The sequence below is a fragment of the Crinia signifera genome, chromosome 1, assembly GCF_055691185.1.
Source record: "Crinia signifera chromosome 1, ASM5569118v1, whole genome shotgun sequence".
In the NCBI taxonomy this organism is placed as follows: domain Eukaryota; kingdom Metazoa; phylum Chordata; class Amphibia; order Anura; family Myobatrachidae; genus Crinia; species Crinia signifera.
Window position 1 is genome coordinate 440,314,646 of NC_139217.1, and position 15,062 is coordinate 440,329,707.

The 15,062-nt window shown below is 47.8% G+C and overlaps 2 protein-coding genes across 4 annotated transcripts in view; one reads left to right on the forward strand and one right to left on the reverse strand.

Moving 5' to 3' along the window:
- The window catches only part of MTREX (Mtr4 exosome RNA helicase), a 63,351-nt gene extending 62,668 nt beyond the window's left edge, over positions 1-683 (reverse strand). Inside the window, 1 exon segment of the mRNA XM_083153661.1 lies at positions 404-683. Coding sequence (XP_083009787.1) covers positions 404-513 — 110 coding nt within the window. The 5' untranslated portion in view covers positions 514-683.
- Positions 684-818: 135 nt separating this feature from the next.
- DHX29 (DExH-box helicase 29) overlaps positions 819-15,062 on the forward strand; it is a 42,811-nt gene continuing 28,567 nt past the window's right edge. The window contains exons 1-11 of one of the 3 annotated variants that reach the window (XM_083153609.1): positions 819-982; positions 3,760-3,979; positions 6,647-6,720; positions 7,296-7,409; positions 9,334-9,463; positions 9,613-9,752; positions 9,999-10,130; positions 11,446-11,572; positions 13,347-13,502; positions 14,626-14,791; positions 14,880-15,003. In XM_083153609.1, the coding sequence (XP_083009735.1) occupies positions 3,796-3,979; positions 6,647-6,720; positions 7,296-7,409; positions 9,334-9,463; positions 9,613-9,752; positions 9,999-10,130; positions 11,446-11,572; positions 13,347-13,502; positions 14,626-14,791; positions 14,880-15,003 (1,347 nt within the window). In that variant the 5' untranslated portion in view covers positions 819-982; positions 3,760-3,795. Of the gene's footprint in view, positions 983-2,292; positions 2,390-3,759; positions 3,980-6,646; positions 6,721-7,295; positions 7,410-9,333; positions 9,464-9,612; positions 9,753-9,998; positions 10,131-11,445; positions 11,573-13,346; positions 13,503-13,531; positions 14,423-14,625; positions 14,792-14,879; positions 15,004-15,062 lie in introns of those variants that run through there. The other 2 variants (XM_083153619.1, XM_083153628.1) reach the window with 2 other exon arrangements.

The following is a 15,062-nucleotide window of genomic DNA, read 5'->3' on the forward strand; positions in this document are numbered from 1 at the left end:
GCTATATAGCATGCAATTTGCAAGTGATGCGATCCGAAGCTAGATTAAAAAGTAGGTGCAGAACTTTTTGAACTGTGCGATGGGATGCCCACGGGAGCGCGCATCGAACAGCAAAAGCGCAGCCTGTATGGGCACCTTAAGTACATAGATCCCTTAGTTCTGCAGCTGTTCTGTCGCACCACAGCCATGACATGTCCCAGACCATCTCCTGTAAATCATACAGATTATAACACACACACACACACACACACACACAAAAAGCTGTTCTGTCAGGCCATGCTGGGAGTTGAAGTGCCACCACACGTAGAGGCTGGAAATTTGCAGCAGCACCAGCGCACAGCGCCGCCCTGTCTGTCACTACAGCATACAACACACACAACCATATTGCTTCCTCCAGTCTCACCCGCCTTTGCCGGCCTTAGCTGCGGCGGGCACGGGCTCCACGCTCTTGCTGGACGCCGGCGTCTCCTCATCGAACACACTGAACAACTCGTCCCCGAAAGCGTCCGCCATCTTCCTGGGGCAGGACAATAAACGGTTTCCGAGAGAGGTAACGGAGACGGCTGGGAGTGGACCGGGGACTAGCCGGTGGTAGTTGCGTGCAAGGCCGCTGTAACGGGAAATCGCGTGGAAGGCGGACGCACACCGATGACGTGCGGCAGTGCGCGCCGCCTGCAGCTGTATACTGTGGTCGGTGACAAGAGGTGAAATCTGAGCAAATAACTCTATCCAAAACGTGTCTCCAGAATGTCAAGAAAGTGGTGGAAGGGCGGCCATTTTTCAGGGGATTAAAAAAGTATTATGGCAATGGGCTTTGTCTAATGCAAAATGGCAGCTATTGCGGAGACAAGATTTCACTAACATACTTACATATGGTATCTGGTGTGCTAAGGGACGGGTGTTGGTGGAGTGGAGGTGCCGTGTTCTGGGGATGGATTGTCGCATGATCATGCTGTGTATACCGGGGAGCGATGTGTGAGTGGTGAGTGATGCATACAGGGACCACTGATAGGGCCACACATGTCCTCGCCCGCCTTCACTGGCAAATACATGGCTGGCATTGGGAACCAAAGAGCATACCTCCCAACATGACCCTCTCCAGGAGGGACACAATGCTCTATTCCTGCATTTCCCTCTTATTTAATGATTACCATCACCTGTGGTGAAACACCTTTATTATCACTTCACCTGTTCAACGCAGGTGATGGTAATCATACATTAAGAGGAAAGTCCAGGAACAGAGCATTGTGTCCCTCTTAGCATTGGTCATATTGGGAGGTATGAAGGGGGAGATTTACAGTTTCCATAGCATGACATACATGAACAGTTTGTTGTCGCTGAAATTGCTGAGCATAATGTACCACAACCTGACACACATATATAAAATCATCCTTGTAGGTCACACTCACGTCTTCAGAATCATCACTGGGGTGCAGAAGCATGTCACATACAGACGTCACACATACACAAATACGCGAGTCACATACAGATGTCACACATACGCGAGTCACATACACATCTGACATAAAAAAGTTGCTCGCCTCATGAGGGACCTTTGAGAAGAACACTCCATGGGGCTAATTAGAGAAACGCAAATTGAATGATTACCGAACAACAGCGCAAACATAATCTGTGACTGTGGGGTAGATTAAGCTCGGTGAAGTGATAAAGTGTCTGATTTTTATCACTGGCCAATCAGCTCCTACCTGTCATTTTTCAAACCAAGCCTGTAACTTCACAGGTAGGAGCGGATTGGCCGGTGATAAAAAACAGACTCTTTATCACTTCACCGAGCTTAATAAATCTACCCCAGAATATGCCATCGCATAGCAGTCGCAGTATGACAGGAAGCTGTAGTTTATGGGCGGAAACATGGAGTTTTCTGCGTGTGTTGGAAAAAAACGCAGGCATTCCCAGGCATTTTTGGGGGTGGGGTTGTAACTTCAGCACTGACCACTTCCAGTCTGTCTCAGTTGCAGATTGATGGAAGCCTAAATGGTGTGTACACGCGGGCCGATGTGGCGGCCTGCCGGGAGAGTGGGTGCCATTCGTTCCAAGATAGTAGAAATAGACTGTGTTGAACAGTTTGTTTCTACTTTTGATTCCAATACCGCGGTTCCGATAATTAATAGTCCAAATCGCACCATGTGACTTACTAAAATGTTCAATGTTCCAGGAATTGCCAATGGATCTGCGAATGCGGCGTGATTTTCAATGCATTTGTAATTGTGCAGGGGCCATTTATTCTTTCTTTATAGGTGGTGGATTTTTGCTCTCAGTTAACTCTGTTTTCTCTAATCCGTGATCCATGCGGAATCCGGCCTCATACCTGCTACATGTCAGTCATACTCAGGGACAGTCTGCTACTCCTCCATAAGTAACTGACTCGGTAAGATGGGAAGCTTTCAGCTTACCGAGTCCTTGTGATGCCGACCCGGCGAGTACCTCCCCCTTGTGATGCCGACGCGGCGAGTACCTCCCCCTGTCACCTCACAACCATGCGGGGGGATGTGTTACGAAGACTCATCCCCTCTCATGTGCCCACAGCAGGAGAAATCAGTTGATGGTCGCCGACCATTTCTCCTGCCTTCGTAAATATAAGTCTGGAGACTGACTTATATTTGCGGGTGCCCTGGACGAAGACAGGGCGGGTGGCTGACATCATGTAAAATCAGCCCCCCGCCCCCACCAGGCATCGGCCTGCCCACGTACCCATGGGAACGCCCAGCATTGTCATGGGGACACCCATGAAATGATGGGCGTTTCCATGTCCCAGCGCCGCCCCCATCTGCCCCCTTCCCTCCCTCCCCGCTGCGAACAGCCGCGCAACACTGTTAATCGCCATGACCGTTCGCAGTCGGAGTTTGCACATGCGCAGAAATGTGCATCTTCAAACTCCGACCATCGGCGCAGGGGCCAAATTCGGTTCACTAAAAGTGAACCAGAATAACCCCCAGGACGCTGTGGAAAGCCGTCTACCCTGTCACTCATCTGCTGGTAATACCAGCAGATGAGCGGCATTGGCCAGCGATGATGCGGATGCGCGAATCAGCGCTCACTGCTCATTACTGCCCCGTACACACTGGGGGACAAAACTGAGCTGCTTTCAGTTTAAAGTCGCTCAGTGTGTATGGGGGCCTTTAGATTTGGGGGAGTTATTTTGTTTCTGTGCAGGGTAAATACTGGCTGCTTTATTTTTGCACTGCAATTTAGATTTTAGTTTGAACAAACACCTTACTCAAATCTAGCTCTCTCTGCACAAGTTACATCTGCCCCACCTGCAGTGTAGCATGGTTTTGTCCATCTTCAAATATTGCAGCCTTGCTAACTGTTCTGACTCAGGGGTAGATTTATTAAGCTTGGTGAAGTGATAAACTGTCTGGTTTTTATCACCGGCCAATCAGCTCCTACCTGTGAAGTTATAGGCTTGGTTTGAAAAATGACAGGTTGGAGCTGATTGGCCGGTGATAAAAACCAGACAGTTTATCACTTCACCGAGCTTAATAAGTCTACCCCTCAGGCCCCAAGTCTGTAACATGTGGACATACAACTTTAAAGCTTCATAGAAGTTTAGTAAGACGAGTGGAACAAAATAGTAATCCTGTAAAAAATGCGAATAATACAATAGTTAACTATACCATAGTTTATCTAATTTAATGTAGAACATGTTGTTGTCCCAGGAACAAAGGTATATTCCTCCTAAATTGTATCTAGAGGGTCTGGTATATCCTAAAACTATATTTTTCTGCCCATATGAAGACTCCAGCGTAGCTATCCTCCTGAGGTGATATCAGAATGGGCGGCAAAAATAAGAAGAATCGGCACAGCAATGCTCCAGCTGTCCAGGGAGTGATTTCTGCAGCAAACAGGGTGAGGGCAGCAGCAGAATCCAGGGCTGCTGGGGACGATACGCAGAAGAAACAGACAAGCAAGCATGCAAGTGTGCCTACTGCCGGCAAGGAGGCGCGGAGCAAGCAAGGTAACGGGAGCTATTACCATACCTGTAATATATTTGTATGTGTGGGATCATATTATTTCCAGTCATACCAGAAATCACTTGTTGAAGCAGGTGGAAAAGTATGTTCTCTCTGAGACGTTAGCGACACGGGGCCTGATTCAGAGGTGGGAGCAGTGTCGATGGGGCATGCAAACGACTCATGATATAAATCTACACATGTGTCTAAGTCACTCAGTACGTGTGTCCTGATTCTGGGCAGAGATTCCGTACAGAAGCAGATGCACAGAGGATTGTAGTGTGCATTCCGGGAGATAACGGGGGTGGCATAACTGATGTTGGGTGTTGCTGAGGCTGCGGACATACACAGATAAGAAACTGCATCTGTCACAGGGCTAGTGAAAGCTGAGGGAACACAGAAAAAAAATCACTTCCACTTGCTGTCAATGTAAACGATCTGAAGCAACGCTTTACCGCAGCTGTTGTGAGTGTTGATGATGACATGCTCTGGTGTGTTTGTAACAAAATGGATTATCGCATTGATATCTGTCTTCTGACAAAAGCTCACACATAGGGGTTATTTAGACCTGATCACTGGTTGCTGATTTGAAGAGCCCTGCGATCAGGTAATTGCCGCCCAGTCAGAGTAAAATCCCACCCGGTGCTAGGCTGCGATAAGCCTGCAAAAATATTGCAGCTCTGTGATTAGCTCCAATGATTGTTCCGCTGTGTGCAGTCTGTTCCCTAGAACTTACTCAGCCAATGCCTGCACTTTCCCTGACACTCCCAGAAAACGGCCAGTTACCAACACCCAAACGCAGCTTCCTGTCATTCAACTTGTGTACGGCCAGCGATTTAAAAAATGAGCAGGATTTTATAGCCTTGCGCTTACATACTGCGAGCTGTAAGCATGTGCAGTCTATTGATTATCGGCTGGAGCAACACACACCAACATTTGGTGCACATCCCCTTTAAATAAAATCAAAATGTGTTTAATATCCCCCCCTCACCCCATTTTTATGGAAAGTATATAGTACATGTGGGTGAGATTAGCCAACAAGACAGGAGGAGAGAGGGCTTGGTATAAGAGCTTGGAATCTTACAGGCAGCATTGAGACAAGAGGGCAGCAAGCACTAATAGGACCTTATTCTGGTTCACTCGCAAAGGCAGATGTAAGAGTGCAGAGAGAATTAGATTTGGGTGAGTTATTTTGTTTCTGTGCAGGGAAAATACTGACTGCTTTATATTTACACTGCAATATAGATCTCACTTTGAAGTAAAACCCCCGCCAGATCTAATTCTCTCTGCACAAGTTACATCTGCCCCACCTGCAGTGCACATGGTTTTGTCCAATTGAGAAGGGATTTGCCTTTGCGAGTGAACCTGGATAAGGGCCATAATGTGTGGTCAGAGTTCGGCAGCCTTGCTGAATGTCGACTGAACTCCAACGCTTTAAATCCCTTACATGCCTTGTTAGTAATTGCCCCTGAGTTTGGTCAGCATCCCGAATGGCCACCGAACTGGGACTCCATTACAAGCCGGCCATAGCATCAGTGTATAAGGACAGAGCTGGAAGGCAGAATGATTTGGGGCTGATTCAGTTAGCCCCCCTCCCCGATAGCATCAAATCCCTCCCCTGCAGCCATGCGTAGAGGGGGAGCCCATCTGCAGTTTTAGGTGGCACTCCCTAGAAAACGCTGGGGTGCCGCCTACAAACACCAGGCGGCTGCTAATCATCTTGTGAACAGCCACTGCTGGCTTCATTCCCAGGTGGACCTCGCACGGTCTGTGGATAATTGGCAGCCCTGAGAATAGGTCTGAATCAGGCCCATTGTTCAGACACCCCCTCCCAATCTATTATGTCTGTTTCTGCGGCTGAATATAATCTTTCCTCTAATATCCAGTGTAAATCATTCAGACTAGACTCATCTATAATAAGCTTCATTGTTGACTGTCACTATGTTATAAGCCTATTATGGGCACCGTCCCTTGTAATATGGGCCCTTATTCTGATCGGTGCGGCCAGCACCGTGCGTCCTAAACCCTGCCTTCCATACGGATCGCCAACTCCGTCCGTACGTGGTAAGAAGCTGTCCGAACGGACCGCACGTGTATTTCTCATGAATACACCTCCTCCATCTCAGGGAACCTCCCCCATCATTCGATGGTCGCAGAACATAGAATGCAGGGCCGAGTGGTCCGCCAGCTCCCGCAACCTCAGACCACACGGGCATTTCTCCGTGCAAAAGCAGGGATCTGGGCGGGCAGCTGACATCCGGCAATGTCATATGTCCGCCCCCTACACGTGCGTCACGGCCGCATTACCATACGTACGCCCAGCGTTTGCATGGGAACGCCCATGAAACGCGGGGTGTAAACATATGGTAATGAGCCCAAACAGCCCTTAACACCCCTCTCCACCCCCTGTTCGGAGTGTTCACATTTCATGCGGAATGTGGCCGTGCGTCCAGCTCGCACATGCGCAGAGACGCCTCTGCACATGCGCAGACACAAAACATCGGCGGCACGAATGCACGCGGATATTACCGCACCGACCAGAATCAGGGCCATGGTGCTTGGTTTGCCCTCATCTGTTTGGTTTCTGTCCCCATCAGATTTGGAGAAAAGGGGATTTCTGTCATCAGTGATGTTTATTCATTTATTTTTTATTTTATTGTTTTTCTCTTTAGGTCCGAAAACCTATAGTTTTGCATCATCTGCTGAATCCGCAGTCTCTATAAATAATGACAAGTCTATACTGAAGGTTAGAACGTGTTAATCTCTATACATATCCCATCTGTTCCTGTATAGGGTGGGCAGTGTGTGTGTAAGGGCATTAACGGATAAACGCTTCTGTAATGGTCATATTCCGAGATGGAATCTAATGAATTGCTTAAAAATGGAAATACAGATGTAGTAACCTGCATTTATAATCAGGGCTGCCATCAGGAATTTGGGGGCTTGGGACTCATTTCCAGTCTGGGCCCCTCCTCACTTGACAGTAAGGAGGTCCCGGAGCAGAGGCTTCTTCAACCCAGGACGCTGGCAGCCAATTAAAATGCAGCACCGGCTGGTGAGCCGATCAGAGCTTGCGTACCGGCAGCAGCCGCTCTGATTGGCCGCCGGGATGTGAGCTCTGATTGGCTCAAAAGCCGGTGCAGCATTTTAATTGGCCGCCGGCATCATGGGTTGAAGAAGCCTGCGCTATGGGACCTGCTTTGTTCAGCGCACTGAGCACAGCTGAGGCAGTCGGAGGGGTTGCTAGCAGCTGTAATTTAGTAATCGCTGGAGATTGTTAGCTTTCATTTTATTTATTTCATATATCCACCTCCTGGACAGGTTGTGATTGAAAGCAAGCTGGAGAAAAGGATCATCTCTCTAATTAACAAGCACAGACAGCTTCATGCCGATGAAGGGATGGTGTCCGGGAGACTGACTTCTAAGAAGTTGCAGGTTTGCAGTTCTATTGTCATTTACATGTCGCTGTTCATATCTTGTCTGTGCTGTACTATGGGGCAGATGCACAAAGCACCAGCCAATCAGCTCCTAACTAAAGGCCCCCATACATTAGGCCGACTTGTCCTTAGGACAAGTCGGACCCAATACTCCTGTGAGCCGCCCGGGAGGCTCACATACAATTTGGCACTTGATGAGCCAAATTTTACATGTGATAAATCGCTTGCAATTTATCACATGTACGGGGAGCTGCAGGGGGCGGGCGGTGAGGGGCATAGGGGCCGGTGGTGATCAGGGGCAGCAGTGGGGCGGGCAGTGGGGGTACTGAGTGCTGACCTGTGGGCGGTGTGGTCAGCAGCAGGGCTCATCAGGGGGACGCCGGAGCGGGCAGCGGGTCCTGACGCTGTAACTAGCCGGCGGCGCCTGTGTGTGATGATCTGGCCGGGCGCTGTGATCATTCACATATATCATTCAGCAGCGCTGCGGGACGGACGGGGCCGGGCAGTGGCGGGTAATATATTTTTAAAACACCTGTCAAATGACTAGCCGTTCTCTGATTGGCTGAGAGCTCTCAGCCAATGACTGACCGTTGGCTGAGAGCTCTCAGCCAATGACTGACCGTTGGCTGAGAGCTCTCAGCCAATGACTGACCGTTGGCTGAGAGCTCTCAGCCAATCAGAGAACGGCTAGTCATTTGACAGGTGTTTTAAAAATATAATACCCGCCACTTCCCGGCCCCGTCCGTCCCGCAGCGCTGCTGAATGATATATGTGAATGATCACAGCGCCCGGCCAGATCATCACACACAGGCGCCGCCGGCTAGTTACAGCGTCAGGACCCGCTGCCGGCTCCGGCGTCCCCCTGATGAGCCCTGCTGCTGACCACACCGCTCCCAGGTCAGCACTCACCGGCGCCGCCAGCTAACAGGGAGGTCGGACGTGATCGTATGTACTGACCGTCCGACCTCCCTGATCCGATCCGATGCACACGGGACCGCACATCGGATCGGATCAGATGTCACAGTCCTGCGATTTTGGGCCGATTTCACCCGGTTATCGGCACAAAGTGCCGAAATCGGCCAAAAATCGCATAGTGTATGGGGGCCTTAAGAGAGGCTGTGTTTGAAGCTGCATGGTTGATATTTATCTCTCTCCAATTTATCACACACCAAATGTTCAGGTCCATACACAGAGGGCGATTTTGCCCAGGGTGTAGGCTGACCGATGATGGGGAAATTTGCTGAGCTGAAAATTGCTCTGATCAATTTTTGTCCGTTTTAGCGATTTTCGCAGGGGGTGGACAACTTTCCCTTGCAATGACGCTATAGCAAGCCGTCTACTCCATTGCTCATCTGCTGGTAATACCAGCAGATGAGCAGCCAGGCCAGCGATGATGCAGGAGCGTGCATCAGCGCTCATCGCTGCCCCGTAATCACTTGAGCTGAAAGCACTGAGCGGCTATCAGTTCAAAGTTGCCCAGTGTGTATGGGTCCTCAGTACATCTACTCTATATTGCTTCCAGCATGATGTGCCAGACATTTTATGTTCCCAGATCCTTGTGGGGAGAATGGTACTGGGTTCTCTTCTTGATTAATAACATCCTAATTTTATAAGTCGTCAGTTGCCCAGAACTCTTCTCCTTCACAATGTACATGTAAGCAGAATGCCAGAACAAACACCCTGCCGGGAAAGCCAGACAACACCCTTCGCTACTCCGCATCTCAGGAAACTGGTCAACTGGAAAAAAGCAGATGGTTATAAGAATGGGGGGTTACAGTGTTGTATCATGTGAATTTAACCCATTCTGCTTATCGCCCTACAGTAAGAAGCATTTAGCAGTAAGTCCAGAACATTTCCACTTTCTCTTGTATATGTTATTTTGGGCTATCTTATGTAATCCACTGTGTCTTGCTTCCCCCCAGGACCTATATATGGCCTTACAGGAGTTTGGTTTTAAGGCAGAACACATTGAGGACGCAATGACAAACACTGTGCTCTATGGTGGAGACCTGCACTCTGCACTTGACTGGCTCTGCTTGAACCTACCGGATGGTATGACTAACATTGCTGTAAAGATTTAATACCATGGTAGCCCGCTGCCTAAATCCGCAAGGTCACTTCAGTTGAGAACAGATGCTTGGAGTAACTGCTGCAGGAAATATTGCAGAGTGTTATGTAGTAACGCAGGTTATCTCCCACAGATGCTCTGCCTGATGGCTTCAGTCAGCAGTTTGCTGAAGAAGAGCACAAAGTTAGAGCAAAGTTTCGTCCCCCTCCTCAACAGCCAGCCAGTGACAATGCCCCCAGCTCTGGTATATCAGAAGAAGCACCGGTGGAAAAGGTGAGAGCGCACATTCATTACAGAGGACGCTATAATGCTGTGATGTCTAGTAAGCATATCACATTGTAAAGAGACTTGGGTGATTGATCAGAAAATTGGTATGTGTTGCAATAGCCGATATGTGTGTGTGTGTGTGTGTGTGTGTGTATGTATGTGTGTGTGTATATATATATATATATATATATATATATATATATATATATATATATATCATATTGAGTTTGTGCCACAACTGTTTTGGGGCAGACCAGCAATGAGAAGGATAAGGAACTCAGCATGAAAGAATGGATTCTGCGATACGCCGAACGGGGAAGTGACGAGGAAGAGGAAGAAGAGGTAGATCCTGAGAAAGATCCTGAGAACGAGAAGTTTGACCCTGTGAGTAAAACAAGGAATCTGGCACTTTCACATTATGCAGAATCTGCAGAATCATTAGGGACAATGTCCATACACAATCTACATTGTGGGATTTATATCCTTTCCCAAACTAACTGCTGTTCTATCCAATCAGAACACAGCTCATACACTGGCCATTATTCAGATCTGATTGCAGTACAAATTTGTTCTCAAAATGGGCAAAACCATGTGCACTGCAGGTGGGGCAGATGTAACGTGCAGAGAGAGTTAAATTTGGGAGGGGTGTGTTGAAATTGAAATCTAAATTGCAGTGTAAACATAATGAAGCCAGTATTTACTCTGCACAGAAACAAAATAACTCACCCAAATCTAACTCTCTGCACACGTTACATCTACCCCACCTGCAGTGCACATGGTTTTGCCCATTTTGAGAACAAATTTGTACTGCGATCAGATCTGAATAAGGGCCATAGTACACAGAGTGTCATAGGGAGCTGGAAACATGGAAGGAGAAGGGCTCACATGTTTCCCTACATTACTGCAACCTATCTATGTATGTAGATAGCGCTACAGGACTCAAATTAGGTGAAACACACAAGTGCTTTAATAGTCAGTGGTCATTTTGGGGAACCCTCTGTGCTCATGACACACTTTTGTGTTCTGCAGATGGGTGTTCCCCAAAATGATCACCTAATGGAGTCCTGGAGTGCGGACTACATTTGGATATTTTGTGACATGGATGTTTCAAGGCTCAGAGGCATTTTCCTCTGTTGCAGGTGCCTGGAGCAATTTACCCAAACTTGGTACACATCTGGGGAAAAAATCCTGTGGGTGTCCTGGGGGCCCAAAAAGGGGTCCGGCCACTACACAAAGTGGATCAGGGAGGCAATATATGGCAAAGTTGCATAACATAAAGGGGGTGGAGGACATTGATTGGGTCTAGATTAAGTTCACCGACACTAACTCCTGCCATCCCGACAATGACGGGTTCCCGAAGGCACTTCAAAGTGGGTCAGGTATACAAGACATGGCAGAGTTGCATAACATAAAGGGGGGGTAGAAGACAAGGGTGGGAGAGATGGAGGATAGAAGAGGTAAACTAGTTGGTGACAAGGTTAAATGATGGACTGGTGTGCTTTTATGACAGTGCCATTTAAAGCCTTGCAGGCTGGGGGATAGTCTGACGAGGGAGATCATTCCGGGGTTGGAATTCAGATTCTGTCTATAATTTCTCTATTGCATCCTAGAAAACAGACTCTGATTGGTTGCTAAGGGCAACAGCACCTCTTTTAAATTTTACAAGCTTTAGTAAATTTGCCTTGTTTATTTTCTATAGAATGAAAAGTATCTCGAGCTGACCGCCAGGTTATTGGATGCCAAAGCACAAGCTGCTGGCACGAAGCAGGAGAAAGACAAGACGGGCCAGAGGGAGGCACAGGACAAGATCCGGATGTATCAACAAGGTTGGAGAGAACTCATTCTATTGTACAGTTCAGACCAATCCCTTCTTGTAAGATGACATTTAAAATGTATGCCAGCTCTAGCTGTGAGGGTCAGCAGCAAGGAGAGCTGTCTGTATGTTATGTATCAGCAGCAAGGAGAGCTGTCTGTATGTTATGTATCAGCAGCAAGGAGAGCTGTCTGTATGTTATGTATCAGCAGCAAGGAGAGCTGTCTGTATGTTAGGTCAGCAGCAGGGAGAGCTGTGTGCCTGTTAGTTATCAGCAGCAGGGAGAACTATGTGTATGTTGGGTATCAGCAACAGGGAGAGCTTTGTGCATGTTAGGTATCAGCAACATGGAGAGCTGTGTGCATGTAAGGTATCAGCAGCAGGGAGAGCTGTGTGCCTGTTAGTTATCATCAGCAGGGAGAGCTGTGTGCCTGTTAGTTATCAGCAGCAGGGAGAACTATGTGCCTGTTTGGTATCAGCAGCAGGGGAGAACTGTATGTACAGTATGTTGGGTATCAGCAACAGGGAGAGCTGTGTGCATGTTAGGTATCAGCAGCAGGGAGAGCTGTGTGCATGTTAGGTATCAGCAGCAGGGAGAGCTGTTTGTATGTTAGTTATCAGCATCAGGGAGAGCTGTTTGTATGTTCGGTATTAGCAGCAGGGAGAGCTGTGTGCATGTTAGGTATCAACAGCAGGGAGAGCTGTGTGCATGTTAGATATCATCAGCATGGAGAGCTTTGTGCATGTTAGGTATCAGCAGCAGGGAGAGCTGTGTGCATGTTAGGATTTAGCTGCAAGGAGAGCCATGTGTACGTTAGGAATCAGCATCAGGGAGAGCAGTGTGCATGTTAGATATCATCAGCAGGGAGAACTTTGTGCATGTTAGGTATCAGCAGCAGGGAGAACTGTGTGCATGTTAGGATTTAGCTGCAAGGAGAGCTGTGTGTACGTTAGGAATCAGCATCAGGGAGAGCTGTGTTCATGTTGGGTATCAGCAGCAAGGAGAGCTGTGTGCATGTTAGATACCATTAGGATTGGCAGAGGAGGGGGCACAGGAGGACTGGCAGAGGGGGCACAGGAGGACTGGCAGAGGGGGTACAGGGGGTTACATTTATACTTATATTTATGTTATATATTTATGAAATTGCTAATACTTAACATGTGTGTGGTTGGCGGTGGTGCAGCTGCTGTCTTATATGTCTCCCCAGCTTCTCTCCCGCATCTCTCAGTCTCCACCTGTGTGATGAAGTCACAAGCACTATGGAGAGCCCAGAGGGACGGAGGGAGGCAGAGACCAGAGACGGCTGCAGCAGCTGCGTCTCTTTCCGCCCCAGCCCGCCCACGCATCCTGTACACAGCAGCCAATAGGCTCTGTGTACAGCATAGTAATAGTATGTCTAAGAGTCAAAGCCCAAGCCAGCGGCAGCACTGTGCAACATCAAGATCTGCACCATTGCCGGGCTTCTCCTTGCCTGGCTGCCTGCAGAGCTGTAAATGTCAGACGTAGCTCAGCCTCAGTTCCCCCAATGTTCTGGCGGAAAATTAGCCGTGCTTATGTCTATATGTCTATGCAAGTTTAAATTGCTCTACTGTATTATCATTATACCTCCTCAGATATGAGGCTATTCCACTTGTCCACTACCCTTTATGTGAAGTCATTTTCATTAAACTCTACAGTATCTGTTCTCGTTTTCTATGTTAAGAGGAGTAATCCTACACTTGCACATTGAGTAAATGTATATCTCTGATGGAACTTTTTTTTTTTTATAATTTAACCTGTCATTCAGAGATGAAGATGTTAGAGCTGCATCCACTGTTTAACCAGGCAATGAAACTTCCTGAGGTTAAACATGAAAGTAAAAGGCCGCCTGCTCCACCGCCTGAAGAGGGGCCCTTAAACTTCAATCTGTTTGAGAAAGATGGTAGTGCACTGGAGGAGAAAGGTATGAATCCGCTGAGCATTGATTCTGTATGAGAGCACCTAGTACACATGGCATTACTAATGAGAGAGGTGGTAGTGCACAGGAGGAGAAAGGTAAGAATCTGCTGACCATTAGGTCTGTATGAGAGCACCTAGTACACATGGCATTACTAATGAGAGAGTTGGTAGTGCACAGGAGGAGAAAGGTAAGAATCTGCTGACCATTAGGTCTGTATGAGGACACCTAGTACACATGGCATTACTAATGAGAGAGTTGGTAGTGCACAGGAGGAGAAAGGTAAGAATCTGCTGACCATTAGGTCTGTATGAGGACACCTAGTACACATGGCATTACTAATGAGAAAGATGGTGGTGCACAGGAGGAGAAAGGTATGAATCTGCTGACCATTAGGTCTGTATGAGAGCACCTAGTACACATGGCATTACTAATGAGAGAGTTGGTAGTGCACAGGAGGAGAAAGGTAAGAATCTGCTGACCATTAGGTCTGTATGAGGACACCTAGTACACATGGCATTACTAATGAGAGAGTTGGTAGTGCACAGGAGGAGAAAGGTAAGAATCTGCTGACCATTAGGTCTGTATGAGGACACCTAGTACACATGGCATTACTAATGAGAAAGATGGTAGTGCACAGGAGGAGAAAGGTATGAATCCGCTGACCATTAGGTCTGTATGAGAGCACCTAGTACACATGGCATTACTAATGAGAGAGTTGGTAGTGCACAGGAGGAGAAAGGTAAGAATCTGCTGACCATTAGGTCTGTATGAGGACACCTAGTACACATGGCATTACTAATGAGAGAGTTGGTAGTGCACAGGAGGAGAAAGGTAAGAATCTGCTGACCATTAGGTCTGTATGAGGACACCTAGTACACATGGCATTACTAATGAGAAAGATGGTGGTGCACAGGAGGAGAAAGGTAAGAATCTGCTGACCATTAGGTCTGTATGAGAACAACTAGTACACATGGCATTACTAATGAGAAAGATGGTGGTGCACAAAACGCTGGTCATTCCCATGGGCGAGCCCCATACCTGTCGCCGCCTGTTAACTTTGCATATGATCACTTGTGTTTCCTCTAAATCCAAATCACTCATTTTCGGGAATCCGTTCTACATTTAGCTAAAAAGAAACCGCCTCTTGACATCCGGAACTTTGATTACACATCTCGCAGCTGGACGGGTAAATCGCCAAAGCAGTTTCTGATTGATTGGTGCAGGAAACATTACCCTAAGAGCCCAAACCCAGGCTTCGAGAAGGTGTCCGTGGGCAGGTACTGGAGAAGTAGGTGAGTGTCCTCATACCAGCAAGTTCTACTTTTGTGTGGTCATTTAACTTTGTTCTGACTGCGTTCATTTAATGTGGGTCCCTTTTAGGGTGAGAATTGTAAAGTCAAGCGATGATGTGATGTCCGTGTGCCCAACAATTGTAACAGAAGACAGCATGCAAGCCCAGCACCTGGCAGCCACGTTGGCTCTGTATGAGCTCACAAAAGGCCAGGTATAGCAGATTATTTATTCTACATTTCCATTCAACACCCAACCCCTGATTATTTTATG